This window comes from Coturnix japonica, chromosome 2 (genome assembly GCF_054131305.1).
Source record: "Coturnix japonica strain WE chromosome 2, WE-NBRP24, whole genome shotgun sequence".
Taxonomy (NCBI): Eukaryota; Metazoa; Chordata; class Aves; order Galliformes; family Phasianidae; genus Coturnix; species Coturnix japonica.
In genome coordinates, this window is record NC_140664.1 from 77,007,562 (window position 1) to 77,021,861 (window position 14,300).

The 14,300-nt window shown below is 39.0% G+C and overlaps 1 protein-coding gene across 6 annotated transcripts in view; it reads right to left on the reverse strand.

The window, feature by feature from the left end:
* Positions 1-14,300, reverse strand: part of MYLK4 (myosin light chain kinase family member 4) — a 76,214-nt gene that overhangs the window by 11,815 nt on the left and 50,099 nt on the right. For 5 of the 6 annotated variants that reach the window (XM_085540308.1, XM_085540309.1, XM_085540306.1 and 2 more), the window contains 7 exons: positions 10,106-10,181; positions 8,881-9,313; positions 8,037-8,056; positions 5,278-5,380; positions 4,381-4,474; positions 3,192-3,301; positions 1,960-2,101 (listed from right to left, as the gene is read on the reverse strand). In XM_085540308.1, the coding sequence (XP_085396434.1) occupies positions 1,960-2,101; positions 3,192-3,301; positions 4,381-4,474; positions 5,278-5,380; positions 8,037-8,056; positions 8,881-9,313; positions 10,106-10,181 (978 nt within the window). Of the gene's footprint in view, positions 1-1,959; positions 2,102-3,191; positions 3,302-4,380; positions 4,475-5,277; positions 5,381-8,036; positions 8,395-8,880; positions 9,314-10,105; positions 10,182-14,300 lie in introns of those variants that run through there. The other variant, XM_085540310.1, reaches the window with a different exon arrangement.

The following is a 14,300-nucleotide window of genomic DNA, read 5'->3' on the forward strand; positions in this document are numbered from 1 at the left end:
GCACTTTTTAGTTCTTTTTTGCTTTATTATAAAACTGAGGGATGCATTACGGGGACCTTATGGAGACTTGTAAAACTGAAGACATCATCCCTTTTTATTTCTGTACTAAATAAAAGTAAGAAATACAGAATCATACAAAGGTTCAGAATGTAGGGGACCTTAAAAATCATGTAGTTCCAAACCACTCCCAAGGGCAGGGTTTCCAGCCACTAGATCAAGCTGCCCAGGTCCCCCTCCAACCTTGCTTTGAACACCTCCAGGGATGGGGAATCCACCACCTCTCTGGGTAGCCTGTGCCAGCATTTTACCACCCTCTCAGTAAAAATTTCCTTCCTAATGTCTAACCTAAATCTCCCCATTTTTAGTTTATGGCCATCTCCCCTTGTCCTTTTGCTATCAGACCATGTAAAAAAGGTCTGCTTAGAAGCTCCAACAAGCACTGGAAAGCTGCAATGAGGTCTCCTTGGTGCCTTCTCCAAGCTAAACAAGCCCAACTCCCTTAACTGTCCTTCACAAGAGAGGTGCTCCAGCCTTTTTATCATCTTTATGGTTAAAAGACCTACTCAAACAGCTCTATGTCCTTGTGCTGGGGCACCAGGTTTGGACGCAGTATTCCAGATGTGGCCTCAAGAGGGCAGAGCAGAGGGGTAGGATCACCTCCCTTGCTCTGCTGGCCACCCCTCTTTTGATGCAGCCTAAGATACTGTTGGCTTTCTGGACTGCAGGAGCACACTATCCATATCCATATGCTCATATCCAGCTTTTCATCAATTAGGACCCCCCAGGACCTTCTCTGCATGGCTGCTCTCAATGAGTTCTTCTCCCAACATGTACTCATATTTGGGATTGCCACAATTCAAGTGCAACACCTTGCACTTGACCTTGTTAAACCTAATTAGGTTCTCATTCTCATGTGCCCATTTGTTGAGAATGTCTAAGTCTTTCTGGATAGCATCCCTGCTTTCTATCATGTCAACTGCACCACTCAGCTTGGTATCATCAGCAAACTTGCTGAAGCTGCATTCAATCCCACTGTCTGTCACTGATGAAGATCTTAAAGAGCACCAGGCCCAAAATGGACCTCTGGGAGACACCACTCATGACTGACCTCCATCTGGATGTAGAGACGTTTGCAACAGTCACATGGCTAGAACTATCCAACCAATTCTTTGTCCACTATTAAGTTCAGCTTTCAAATCCATCTCTCTCCAATTTATGTCTCTTATTTAATATAAACTTGGTTTAAGGGAAAAAGATCCAACTGGAATGTCTAGACTATTAAAAGTACCTTTAGAGATTGTTTTCTGAGAGTAACAGCGATTAGCAGTCAAGCAGTGTAAGAATATAGTGTTGGTAAATTAGGTTTTAGATAGAAGTAAGAGGACTTTCTGTGTATACACTTTAATAATTCAGATTGCCAAGCAAATACCTGATGGCGAGCCCACCACTCTTTTCTGGACTTTCAGCTGCACTGGCAGTTATTGTCTAACCTAACAGATGCTGTATTATTTGCATCAGCCACTTTTTTTATTACTTTCATTTAGCAAATACTTTCTTACATATTTGGCTTTGGCATGGTATGAATGGGGTTAATGTCTATCCCATGGCTGATGCATAAGACAGAGGTCTTAAATAGTATTCACACAATACTTTTAGCTGCAGGTGGAAAAAAAATGAAAATAGCAAGATATTCTTGCCAATATCTTTCTGTCTTTCTGTAAAATCATTCTGCAGAGTTATGTAGATTGATGACATGTGACCACAATTCTCATCAAAATGACTTCTGTAGTGATGTAACTGATCTCAATGTGGCTGAAGTAAATACACATCAGTTCAAGGAAAGCAGAATAAAGTTTTTTGTTGTTTCTCTCATGGAAATCTGCTAAGCTGCATGGCTGACACTAAAGAACAAAATTTCCACAGCTGTCATTGCACAAAACAAACATGTCCGTTCTCTACCTTTAAATCCAAATGAAGAATGTACATCTGGTGCATGTACTGAATTCCCTCGCAGATCTGTTTTATGAATGAGATAGTATCCATCTCTGTCAAATTGCTGTTGTCATCAATAATTCGGTCAAATAATTCACCTCCTTCCACACTGATGAGAGAAAGACAACGAAGTGGTCATCAAGTCCAAATCCACACCCATGCAATTTACAGTAATACAGAATTTAAACTACTGACTATTTTAAGGATTCACAGCCAGGTTCAGTGAGAGGGGTCTACAACATGAGCTTGTATTCTGATCTGAATTTCCCACATACTCGGTACTGATGCATACTAGCCATAACTTCTTCACCGTCTGAGAATCCAGTCTCCCATTCATTGAGAGATGCTGTCTTGGGACATAATTTTGCACCAGTAGAATTAATGAAGTCACATGGAAAACCAAGACAACATGCTACACAACCTGCATTAAATTCTTGGTCTTCTCACTGGGACCTTAAGAGGGACATGATACAAAATTTCAATTTGAAGCAACATAAAATCAGTGAAAATGACTTCTTAATTTCTTATTATGTTTCTGAATACCTCCATCTTACCAACTGATATCTGTGCTGAATTCTAGCTTTTGTGTTATACTAAATGTGTAATTCAAGTTCATAGGACTACCCAAGAATATACACAAAAAGTCAAGCTCTTCTGCCATGCATTTCAGTGTTTTAGTTGCATCCTTTTTGGCTTCCTGAAAAAGAAGGAATATCCATTTGTCTTTAGGGCAGCTATTCTGAAACCAATTAGCCTGATAAATCAGCATAAAAGACATGTTAATCCATTCAGGCATCCAGTAAAAGATCATCCACAACAACTACAGTAGGCATCCATTCATTGTAAGATGTCTTTGCATTCACCTCACAGAACTGGAGATATTCAGAGATGTCTGTCTCTTAGTTGACACAAAATATCATTCGAAACTAAAGAGAAACTACACAACAACTCTATCTTCAAATGGTGTAGTGGCCTTACATCACCTGGAGTGTGGAGCATCACTTGAAAAAAATACATAAATGGCTCCATGGCACTTTTTCTTATTTTTTTTTTCCAATCATTATTCCTGGAAACATATTCCATATGCCCTTTCCACCTGCTAAAAGCTTTATTTCTAACTCCAGGACAAAATAAGAAGTAAACAAATAGTTCTAGCAAAAGTGGTAAAGACAGAAATGAGAAGCAAAGAACACACTTACTATTCCATGACGAGGACAATGTCATTTTTTGACTCAAAGGCATCATATAGCTGGATAAGGTTCACATGATTCAACTGGTTCATGACACTGATTTCATTCTTTACTTCATTCTGTAAAAAATCATGAATTTTGTTTCTGAGGCTGTTGGGTTTTTGTTTGTTTGTTTTCCTAAGACAGCTACATGAACAAGAACAAAGTCAGTTTGAAACAGATATCTACATTATCTTCATGTATTCACTTGTGTTAAGCAAACCCAAGGTTTGCCTTTGACTGTTCCTGCAATGGTAGACATCAAGGCTATAAGCACTAGACTGAACATCATAGCTTGAGTAGGGGACTGCTTCAGTAATACATTAAGAGAAAAAGAAAGGGGAAAGAAAGAGCAAAAGCACACATGGACAAGTGGTAATCTATGTAAGAAAAGTCCAGGACAGTCCTCAAAACCTCCCTGTTCGATCAAGGGGGAAAGACTGGTACCTCCACTCAGTCCAGCTAAATGTGCAGGTTAGGGTGGGCTGAGTCATTCTCCAGTGGTGCCAATCTTTCTTCTGACTGTAATGGGATTCTTGATGATCGGCTTACCCACAGACAGCTATGCCTTAGAGAACCACAGATAGCTGAGACAAATCCCACCCTTGACTACTATTAATGACACAGCTGTCACAGAAAGGATGCTAGGAATGTCTTTCTTGTGAAAGCGAGCCCCAGATGGCCATGAGTTTTGTAAAACAGATCAGACTAATTCTTCTCATTTATATCTTTGTTGATGTCAGGAGCCCAGATCATTCCTGTAATCAGCATGCCTCACAGTGACATGAATTCATTGCAGTAAGTATAAAGTGTGGTGGAGGGGGAAATATGCTATGCCACATGGCAGACAAATACTTTCACATTCAGAAAAAAGCACTAATAGAATTAAAAGTAGAAAAGAAAAGGAAAAAAAAAAAAAAAAAAAAAGCCAAAGAAAAACAAAGATCTGAAAAGAAAGTAGGAAAAGTTATGATTTAAAAAGTGGGAAAAAAAAAAAAAAAAAAAAAAGCCCAGAAAGACTTTGATGAGAAGAAAAAAAGAGCTGCAGCCAGTGGTAAATCAGCAGGTTTTATGACTTATGATGGCTTGTGAGCCACTTGGCCATGGCCTGTTGAGTAGGTGAAGAACAGCATGAGGTCCATTAACAAAGACTACCAACCTTCTCTTTATCTCCTCTGGCTTTTATAATTTTGGCTGCTAGTTTGAGACCTGTTGCTTTCTCTTCACATTTGTGTACCTGACCAAATCGTCCTCTAGAGAAAAAAAAAAAAGGAAAAATATATTAATCAAAACCATACCATTGCATTGCCCTTGAGTGCAAACTAAGTTTTACAGTATGAAAAAAATCCTCTCCCCTACTGAGTTCTATTTCAATTGTTCTACTGATACTATCTGATACTACTGTTGCAGCTGATATTATTCCATTTTTATGATTTATGAACACTCACTTCATTACTTCTAACAGCTTTTAATATGTGATGAGGTATCCCAGGCAAGCTAACAGCAATACAGACTGTAATGATAATAACTCACTTATGCGTACAGTCTGCTTTCCCCACCTCATCATTCTACCCCAAGGGAAGGCTGTGATTTCATGATGAAACAAAGCCTACTCAAGACCATGTTGCTATTGGAAATGACAGTATCACTCTATCATAAATTATGGCAGCATGAAAGATCAAGCAATTACATGGTTGGTCAGATTAGCTTGCTGATCTACCTAAAAACATGCATGTGCTTTCAGGGATGGGTTGTGCTGAGGGAAAGAAGGCTACAACATTTCTATATCCCACTGGCTTCAGTGTGAAGCATTCCAGGAACATCATGACAAAGCCTGAGGGCAGCTGTCTGACCTAGAACAACACCAAATACAAGCCAAGTCTGGTGCCAAACCTTCAGCCAAAACAGTAAAATCAGCCTCCTGTTTTCATTCCTCTCAAAGTACTGTTAAAGCTTAGCCTTTCTAGGGAGGCATGATGCTTCCATCCACCTCCTGGGGTTCCTGGCTATAAACTCTTTACTTGCTTTACATGTTAATTGGGTTCACTTGACTTACCCTCCCAAGATTTCATTCCTGTTGACATTATAATAACTGCTGATGCCCACCCTTTTGGCTGAAACAATTCGGTGATCAAATGGAGCTGGTGGAGAAGTATCATCTACAAAGCAAAAAACAGATAGCATATGAGGGGTCACATGCAGTGCTTGTCTGTCTCATATATTCTAGTCATTCCTTCCCCAAGATAAATTAATCTTAAAACTGAATAATTCTACTCTAAGTAAGTTAAATAGATAGGTCTCTCTGTTATTTAGAAAGGGTTTTACTCCAGAACTCTGGCTTAGAAAGTACAGTGAAATAGGGGAGCTACACTAATTAAGACAAGTAATCTACTTAGTTAGCACCTTCTGCACTATGAGTATCAGGAGCAGCATGAGACTAGGTAAAGACTAAGCCAGTGCAACTTTGTGCTGACAAAAAGCCTGCACTATTTGTGTAGAAGATCTGGAAGGATTTTTTTCCTCTCCAGTTTTTAATTTCTTAGGAATTGTTAATAGATGAGTATATACTGTAATTATCCCTTGGTATAGAAAGAGACACAGAACTCTTCTGGAAGCCCAGCTAGATTCTGTGATTCATCTCCCTTCTTGTGATGTTCATAGTGAACAATCCTTTCTCTACCAGGCCATCTGATTGATACAATTTGTCAGGCTCCCTGGCACTGTGAATGCCTTTAAAGATTATATTTATTGCTTGTGCAAACAATGGAGTTTATCCTGTCATGTAACAAACACTTGGGGTTTCCAGTATGGCGCAGGGTCCAATGTGGTAGACACATGCTGCTTTGAAGAGTTTCTATGCTTAAAGAAAGGAGGAAAGTAAAGGGAAAAGAGGGACACATGGCTGCTGGATACTAGCCCTGCATGCCTAAATTCTCTTTGAATTTTTTGCAGGACATCACGATTCCAAATTCATACTCATGTTGTTTTTCACTTGATTAATATTCCCAAGGGTGACCTTTGGCTGACAAAGGTGACAAATACTTCAGCTGGCTGGGAGGGCTACAGCCACAGTGCTTTAACATGAGCTCTTTGTCCTGGAATGCCAGGTCTTTTTTGTGGAGGGCTTGTTGAGCAATTTGAAAACCATTCATTCTTACAGTGAAAATGATTATGACCACAAACAAAACCAAACCAAACAAAACAAAACAAAACGTGACAGCATGTAGCTGTCAGGAACACTCATAAATGTAACAGTGAAGTGTCCATATTCAAAGCAAATGTCCATTTTTCCAGGATACCAGCTGTATACCTAGATTTTTTTGACAGTGTTAATAACTTACATGGTCAGGAAGTTAGTTCATGGTCAAGGAATTGTGAAAAGCTGGGGCTCCTGGAAGTTTGCCACCTACTTGTGATTCTGCAGAGCTTGAATTGCATGTCCTTAAGTATGAGCCTTTGTATGTTACCAAAACAAGCCTCTACCCTAAGGGCAGAATTTGACCCTAATCACACAAACTCCAAGTGCCTCTGCATGTAAGTGGTGGAAGAATATGGGGTTTTGAATGCTCAACTCTAAAATGTTACCAAACTTTGAGCAAGAAAGTGCTCATTTAAAGAAGTCAGATTATGTGTCTGAGTTTTATTCTTCGAGATTTTTTTCAGTGACAAATCCTCTGTTTTTCTTTTAGTGCATACCACAGGGGATTTCTTACTATTCAAGAATGTCCTGCCGCTACAGATGAAAGGCACTCCAAGAGAGAGACACTGTTTTTAGTGCCATCCCTAACAATCTGCCAGAGCTCAGGACAGCTTACAAGTTTAGGTCTTTAGTTTACCATCTCCTGTTCCTGTTAGAGAATCTAAGAGCCTCACACAGATATTTAAGTCATTGTTTCCTTTTCCTACTCCACCTTGCATTCACAAAGCAAAGCATTTCATTGTCTCCTATGTGTGCACATGCACATATATATATCTTCAAACCCATCAGGCCATCACCTCATGTTTCATCATTCATATGCAGGGATAGGCACTGAAATTCTCAAGTGGAAGAGGTGTTAGAAATCTCTGCTTCACTCTGCTTCAGAGTTCATTGCCTGAACACCATTTATCTGACTCTTCAGCAGCATCAGTCAGGCCTCCACATAGCAGTTTGTACTTCTTTATAAACTACAGTTCTCACTTCAGATTGCTATAGCACTAATGTGAGGAACCTGGTTTTTCAGGCTATGTCCAGAACACTGTAGATTCTGTGTTAATAAATGTTCTTAGCACCTCCACAAGTCAACCAGTTTTGCCACACATTATGTAATTCCTCCCACCACTCTATGTGGAGTAGTCGTGGTAGAAGCAAATCAGTTGTGACTAATTTCTTAAGAACAGAAGCGTCTATGAAAAGATAAGCCAGCTTCTCAGGTAATAAATGTTGGTAGAATTCGATAGAAGCAAACAGAAACATTCTATTTCCCATCACTTTACGACGTGGTCCATGAACAACTGCTTCCCATTAGAACTAACATCCACTTCTTTTTCCTCTTACTAATTATGCTCCTTATGTCATTCTTCTCTATGGATGTCTTTGTCTGGCCATCACTCTCAATACCAGTGAAACAAAATGGTTTGGTTTCGCCTTTAGAAATACTTCCTGTATGAGCCTTGGGTTATATTTTAGTTTTACATGTTCCATCAGAACTTTCTGCATGTAGCCTCCTCTGCTGTCATCTTTGATTAGGCCTTCAACATTCACTCAAAGCTTGTTGCTACCACTATACTGAAATTGACAGGTCTGCTCAATGACCGAACTATAATTTCCTGTACCTTTTCCACAGCCTTTACACCTGCAAAGACAAAACATGGCATTAGAGCGAGGTATATTTAAAGCAGCGAAAATTTAGAAATATATGTCAAAAACACCTACACATTCAAACACCAGGCTATTTTGCTTAATGGTGTAAAATAATAAGGTTAAATAAACTGTTTTAATTCTCAGAGGAATTAAATGACCTCTAAGTAATCATGACAGCAAAGTGATTCTTCATTACCGAAATGCCTAGTTGAGTTCTACTGATTTTAACATTTGGCTATCAATCTCACCTTTAAAGCAATGGGAGAGGACTTGAATTTCATTCTGTTCTTATAGGTTCCTGAGAGCTTAAACTGGTTTATCCCTGAAAGGCTAAATATAAATGCAGCACAGAAAGAATTACAGTAAACAAGTTTATCAGTATAATTTTCAGGGCAAAGTTTTACAATTTTATATTATCAAGTAAGTTACTAAATTTTCTAGTAACTTAATTCACAAATGGTACATGGCTTAACCTAACCTTAATTTGTTCATATGTCATATGATGCTGCAACAAATAAACATTACAGAGTGGGAGAACGCTCATCAAAGATTAAGAACAGCATAATTTTCATGTTGCTATCCTTTCTCCTATGCAAACAACCCAAGTACACTGCCAGTACTATGTATTGTAGATTGACTGGCTGTTTTCAGGCTTAGAGCTTAGATCAGACAGATAAACTCATTTTCTATTTTTGTATCTCAATGGATTTTCACTAGTATTTATACTAATTAACTACTTTGACTTAAAACCCAAACTACACATTTTTCTACAGCAAGGGTCTCTTAAGAATGCACAGTCTGAGTTTCAGGCCTTACATTCCCTCCGGTGCCTCTTGATCATGGCTTTGTTCTGCCTCATCTTCATTTTCAGAAGGTGCTGATGGTTCCTCATCCTTCTTTTCATTCTTACTATCAACTCCCTCCCCTTCACTCATCCTCTCTTCTTGTTCTTCAGCTCCAGGCACCTGATGTTCCTCCTTTGTCTCCTCATCTTCTGGAGACTCCCTCTCTATCTCCTGCCCAGTTATCCTTTGACAAGCATCATCAACAGCATCATCATCTTGCTGTACAGAGCTTCTCCTGTAACAGCTTTCCAAAGCTATTTCTTCTTTCTCCTCTGTTTCTTCAGAATGAAATTCAGGAGAATCTGTTTGTGGCAGAACAGTACTTTCCCTCTCAGCATTTTCCTTGTTGAGCTTATCAACTTCTTCTTCCTGACAACAGGACTGGCTGTTCTGGATGACCCCCTCTGTAAGTAAATAGAGCAGCAAGGAATATGTCAGTAGTTTTCATAAAGTCAATAACCATATTGAAGTAGAAGCTGCATGCTCAAAATCACCTCCACTGCATTCTGAATAAGGAACTTGCTTTCTTCTCCCACTTTCAAGTTCAGAGTAAATATCTCCTAAGTTATAAGCTTGAGAAGAGTTCTTTTTCTTCATGACTGCGAGATACTTCCCTTTCAGTAACAGCAGTGGAAAAAGCTTTTCTCATTCAAATGTATTGTCAGGTTAATAAGATCCTCATGCAAAGCATTTATTTGAGCAGTTTGCCACCAACAAAGCTGGTGAAGGATCTTAAGCATAAAGTCTTACAAGGAGTGAATAAGGAAACTGGGATTGTTTAGTCTGGAGAAGAGGAGGCCCAGGGGAGGCCTGATCACTCATAGCAATACCTGAAGGGAGGTTGGACTGAGTTGGGGTGATTGGTCTCTTCTCTCAGCTGTGATAGGACTAGCAGTAAAGGGCATGGTGGTGATAGGTCAATGATTGGACATGATCTTAGAGGTCTTTTCCAACCTTAATGATTCTATGATTCCATAGTTCTTTATACCTAGACACATGACAAGCTGCTTGGATGTAATGGCAACATGGTGTTTCTTGTAATATTCTCACATATGCTGGTGAGCACACATATAACCCAAGCAAGAGCTGCACAGAAGACCACAAGTGACTTCTGTGAGGGTTATTACTGAAGCAGTCAGGGTTTTGCAGTTTTTCTCTTAGGAACCCAAAACTGGTCAGAAGAAAAATATTCTAACCTGCTGAATCTGGTGGTTCCTCCTCTTGTATAGAATTTGTTCCCGTCTCACTCAAATCCAACTTTTCTTCGACAACCTGTGGAAAAGGCAATAGATTGTATCAGTCAGTGAACAGTGCTCATGCTGCATTGTTCCTCACGAAACTGCAGCCTGATTTATCTGGTGAGTCCAAGTAGTCTGTGATCTGCCCAGAAAATATCAAGATTGAACCTTATAAACCTTCCAGAGATGAGCTGTTGCCCTGTAGTACCTTTTGCTGTTAAAATCAGATTAGTTAAACTAGAAATATTTAATATCCTACCAAAAAATGTAGTAACAGTCTTACCGATATATATATATATCATAATATATATATATATATATATATCATAATATCATAAATCAGAAAGATTTTTGCTGTTAATCCACATCTGGTAACAGCATTTTTGATCATCCAACAATTTAATACGGGCTGACTGAGACAGTTACCAGGAATCAGAGAGCGTAAACCATCTTGACAGCTTTCTAGTGCGCTCTCATCTGGATTTTACAATGTTACAGTGACATCTAGAGGTGCTTTATGCCTTGCCCGCTCCTCAAAACCAGCTATTACTGCTACACTTACGGCTATTGACAAATATTCTTACACCTTTTTGCTCAGTGTGTTTTTTCATCAGTCACTCCTAGACTTGTGGTAGGAGGGTGACCGGTGTTTCTTTTCCACCTGCCTTCTCATTCTTACAGTACTATGAAACCAATGCTATTATTTAGTAATGTATTCAAAGGGTGTGAAAAATGCAGACACTTCCAAATATTTTCCAGAGAGATGACTTTTTCTCTTTGAGAACTGTAATATATATCAACAAAATATCCACAGCCAGGCACTAAATTCTGAGTATCCTAACCATGTAAGCCATTGGTGGTGTTGCTTTAATTTCATCAATCTACATAGAAAACAGGCATGAAAGAAAATCAGTGAGAAACCAGAACAGTTAAGAAAAAATAAGATGAAAGTGCATGAAAGGATTTCAGCAGGACTTCTTTGTAAGATGTTGATCTGCAAGGGGCAAAGAAACTGTGCTGTGAACATGGGAATTGAGGCTGAAAATTATTTGGGACGCAGTTGTTCCCAGGAAGTTGCAAGCCGCAAGAAGGCCTAAATAGGACTAACCAAGTACCCTTGAAATAAAGATTGGAGCCTTGTTCTCACAGAACTTAAATATAAATGTCCCAGTTCCAGGTGGATCATAAAGAATCAACCAATGCTTATTCTGTTTTTCATGATGGAAAGTGCTGAAAGAAGCACAGAAAACCCTTGGACTTATTCATCCTGCAGTGTGACTGCAATTACTAATGCACTCAGATTCCTGTAAGTATGTCAACCACACCACACCACTGAGGACATCAGCTCTGATCAAATACAGTCAGCTGAGCAAATAACCAGAGAAACGGCCTCTGAGCTCTTTGATGCAAGGGGCCAGATTTCACTTCTGCGTTCAGAATTAATTGCAGGCACACAGTGCTTCCTACTAAATACTGCTGTAGTTTGCAGGTGTGAAATACAGAAGTCAGCTTTTGAAAATCCACACCTAGTGGAACATTGGATGATGCCGCAAATCTGAAGCTGCCAGAGTGTTACATAAATTACTACACTGTTTATTCAAGCACCACTTCTGATCTCTTACATTTTAATAGCAGACAAGGAGCTCATACTAATTCAAATGCGAGGGGGAAAAAAAGAATATAAATAAAACATTTACCATCAATCTTCACAATAAAGAAATTATTTGCAGTAAGTATAAAGCCAGTGGCACATCAGAATAAGAAAGACAAACACAAGGACTAGATATTTGACAAGTACAATCTGTAGACGTATCAGAGGTACATGCATGTGCATTTCGGTTCTCTCCACGTGAAGGGCTTTGCTTTTAGTAGCAGCGTGTGACTTCAATTTGTCAAAACTTAATCCAGCAGTAAAAGCACGATCTTGCTCTCATTATTTCTTCCCTTCAAAGGGTGTGATTGTTCCAGGTCTACTGGAGCTGGCTTAAGTCAACGGGCTCCTTCCTCCTGGCCAGATGCCTGCTGCAGGAGATGTGGCAGCCTGCCCTGAGTTCATCCAGGGCATGTGTCCCCAAAATGTCTACCCGGGTGGAGACACCCACCACCAAAATGTCTACATGCAGGCAGCCAGGCCAGTCCCCTCAAGAATCTGCAGTCTGTGAGCACCCAAGGCCATCATGGTTTGCTCAAAACTTCATCTGAAAAGCATGGAAGTTTCTTAATGGCATCCATCCTGCCTGCCTGCTGTTTACAACAAGTTTCTTCCTTCAGTCTGATAACTGTAGCCCCTCAAGAGATCTTCTAATTAAATCCCAGTGAAGTTTCATTTATTCATGTATTACTCATCCTGATTATTTTCTATCTGTAAATTCTATAGCCGTATGAATCAATAATTCTTAGGGCAAATTAGACTTCCACCCTATTGCTTTGCCTTTATTAAATGATCTGAATATATACAACTAAGATTATGGCACTATGGACATTTTCCCTACCCATACCAGCCCAAGGTTTTCAATGAAGTTTTCATTTTAATGCCAGAAATTGTTAAGTACTAAAGGTTATACTGTGATCCCACAGAATATACCGAAGGAAAAATGCATCTTCACCTACAAAAGTGGTATTTTATATTCAAAAATACATTTTTAAACATAAACAGACTCTTTCATGAAGAACTTTGCGAGAGAATAAAAACACACGTGTTGATAACAGAATAATGCAAGATATTCTGGAGGCTAAAACTTCAGTATAGAAAATGGAAAAAAAACACTTGAGAATCCTTTAAATTGACTTTTAAAAGTACATCATAAGCCTTGCAGAAATTAAGCAATAAGAAATCATATGTATAAATATAATATTTTTTACCAGAGATTTAAAATGCAGTGAGAGATTAATGTTTTTTATAGACATCTGACCCTTTTTTAATGAGCTGCACTTAGTTAAATTCTTTCTTTATACCGAAGCAGTCTTAACCTTGGAATGTTTTCCTAGCTAACTTTCAATTTTTTTTATACACCTAATAAAACTCTTTGATTTTTTTTTTCCTACTGAAAAAAAAAAAAAAAAAAAAAAAATCTGTAATGAATGGCCTCATGAAGCAGCCACAAGTTTTTAGCTAGAGATCCTTTATCACTCCATCACATTTCATTTGATGTCAAGACATTAATTTCAACTTAATTCAGCCGAGATCAAGACATGCAATATGGCACACATCTAGAACACCTTTCTGACTTAGTTTCTATTTCTCAGGTTCATAGGATACTTTGTAGATCATTGTTACTACAAGATAACCTGGTTTAGTATGATTCTCCATGCATCAATATGACTGTAGTTACTCAAGCTCAGTGAAGATTTCATTTCATTAACAGACAGAAATTAGCCATGGGTTTTTTCCACCTGACCACCACGAGATGAATGCTTTCAGTACTTCCACACCGGTACATGGGAGAATGCATTGTGTACAGTGGAGATCCTGGGGCACCAGAATGCATTGTGATGCTGCCTGCATTATCCTCAAAGCCCAGTGCTCATTTTTATTTTCCTCTTCAATATTCATTCATTTTTTGTTTCCCTCCCAAGAACCAGCAATGCTGAACAACTGTGATACAACTTATAAATGGTAGAAAATGCAAACGTGGGAGCTCTAATTTCCTGGCAGGTGGTACATCTGCCACATGATTTCATTTTTTGCTATGCAACACAATCCACTGGCACCTGTCTTCCACAAGACTCTCAGTGCTCTTTGAAGCAGATAAAGAAATCACTCTTCTGTACAGTTCAAGTCACAAGGCTCATTCAATCACACTTCGAAACACATTAGCAATGAGAATCATAATTCGCTCTCTAGGAAATACAAGAGAATGTGTGTGTGACATACTGTCTTAAAAAGCCATTGGTAGTAATCTCCGCATGAAGACACATACTAAATGCAGAATACTCCATCAGGATAACATCATCCTAGGTAAGACTGCCTCACATCTCCCCTTCTCCAGCCTTCTTGATGTTTTCTCATGTGTGATGACTGACAGAGTCCCATGTGCTTCACAGGCTGTGCATGTGTATCATATGTACCTGCACCACATCCCTAAAGGTGCCATTCTCCACATTTTTCACATTACTGTTAAGTGTCTCATCCTCTGTAGTGAGCTCCAATGAC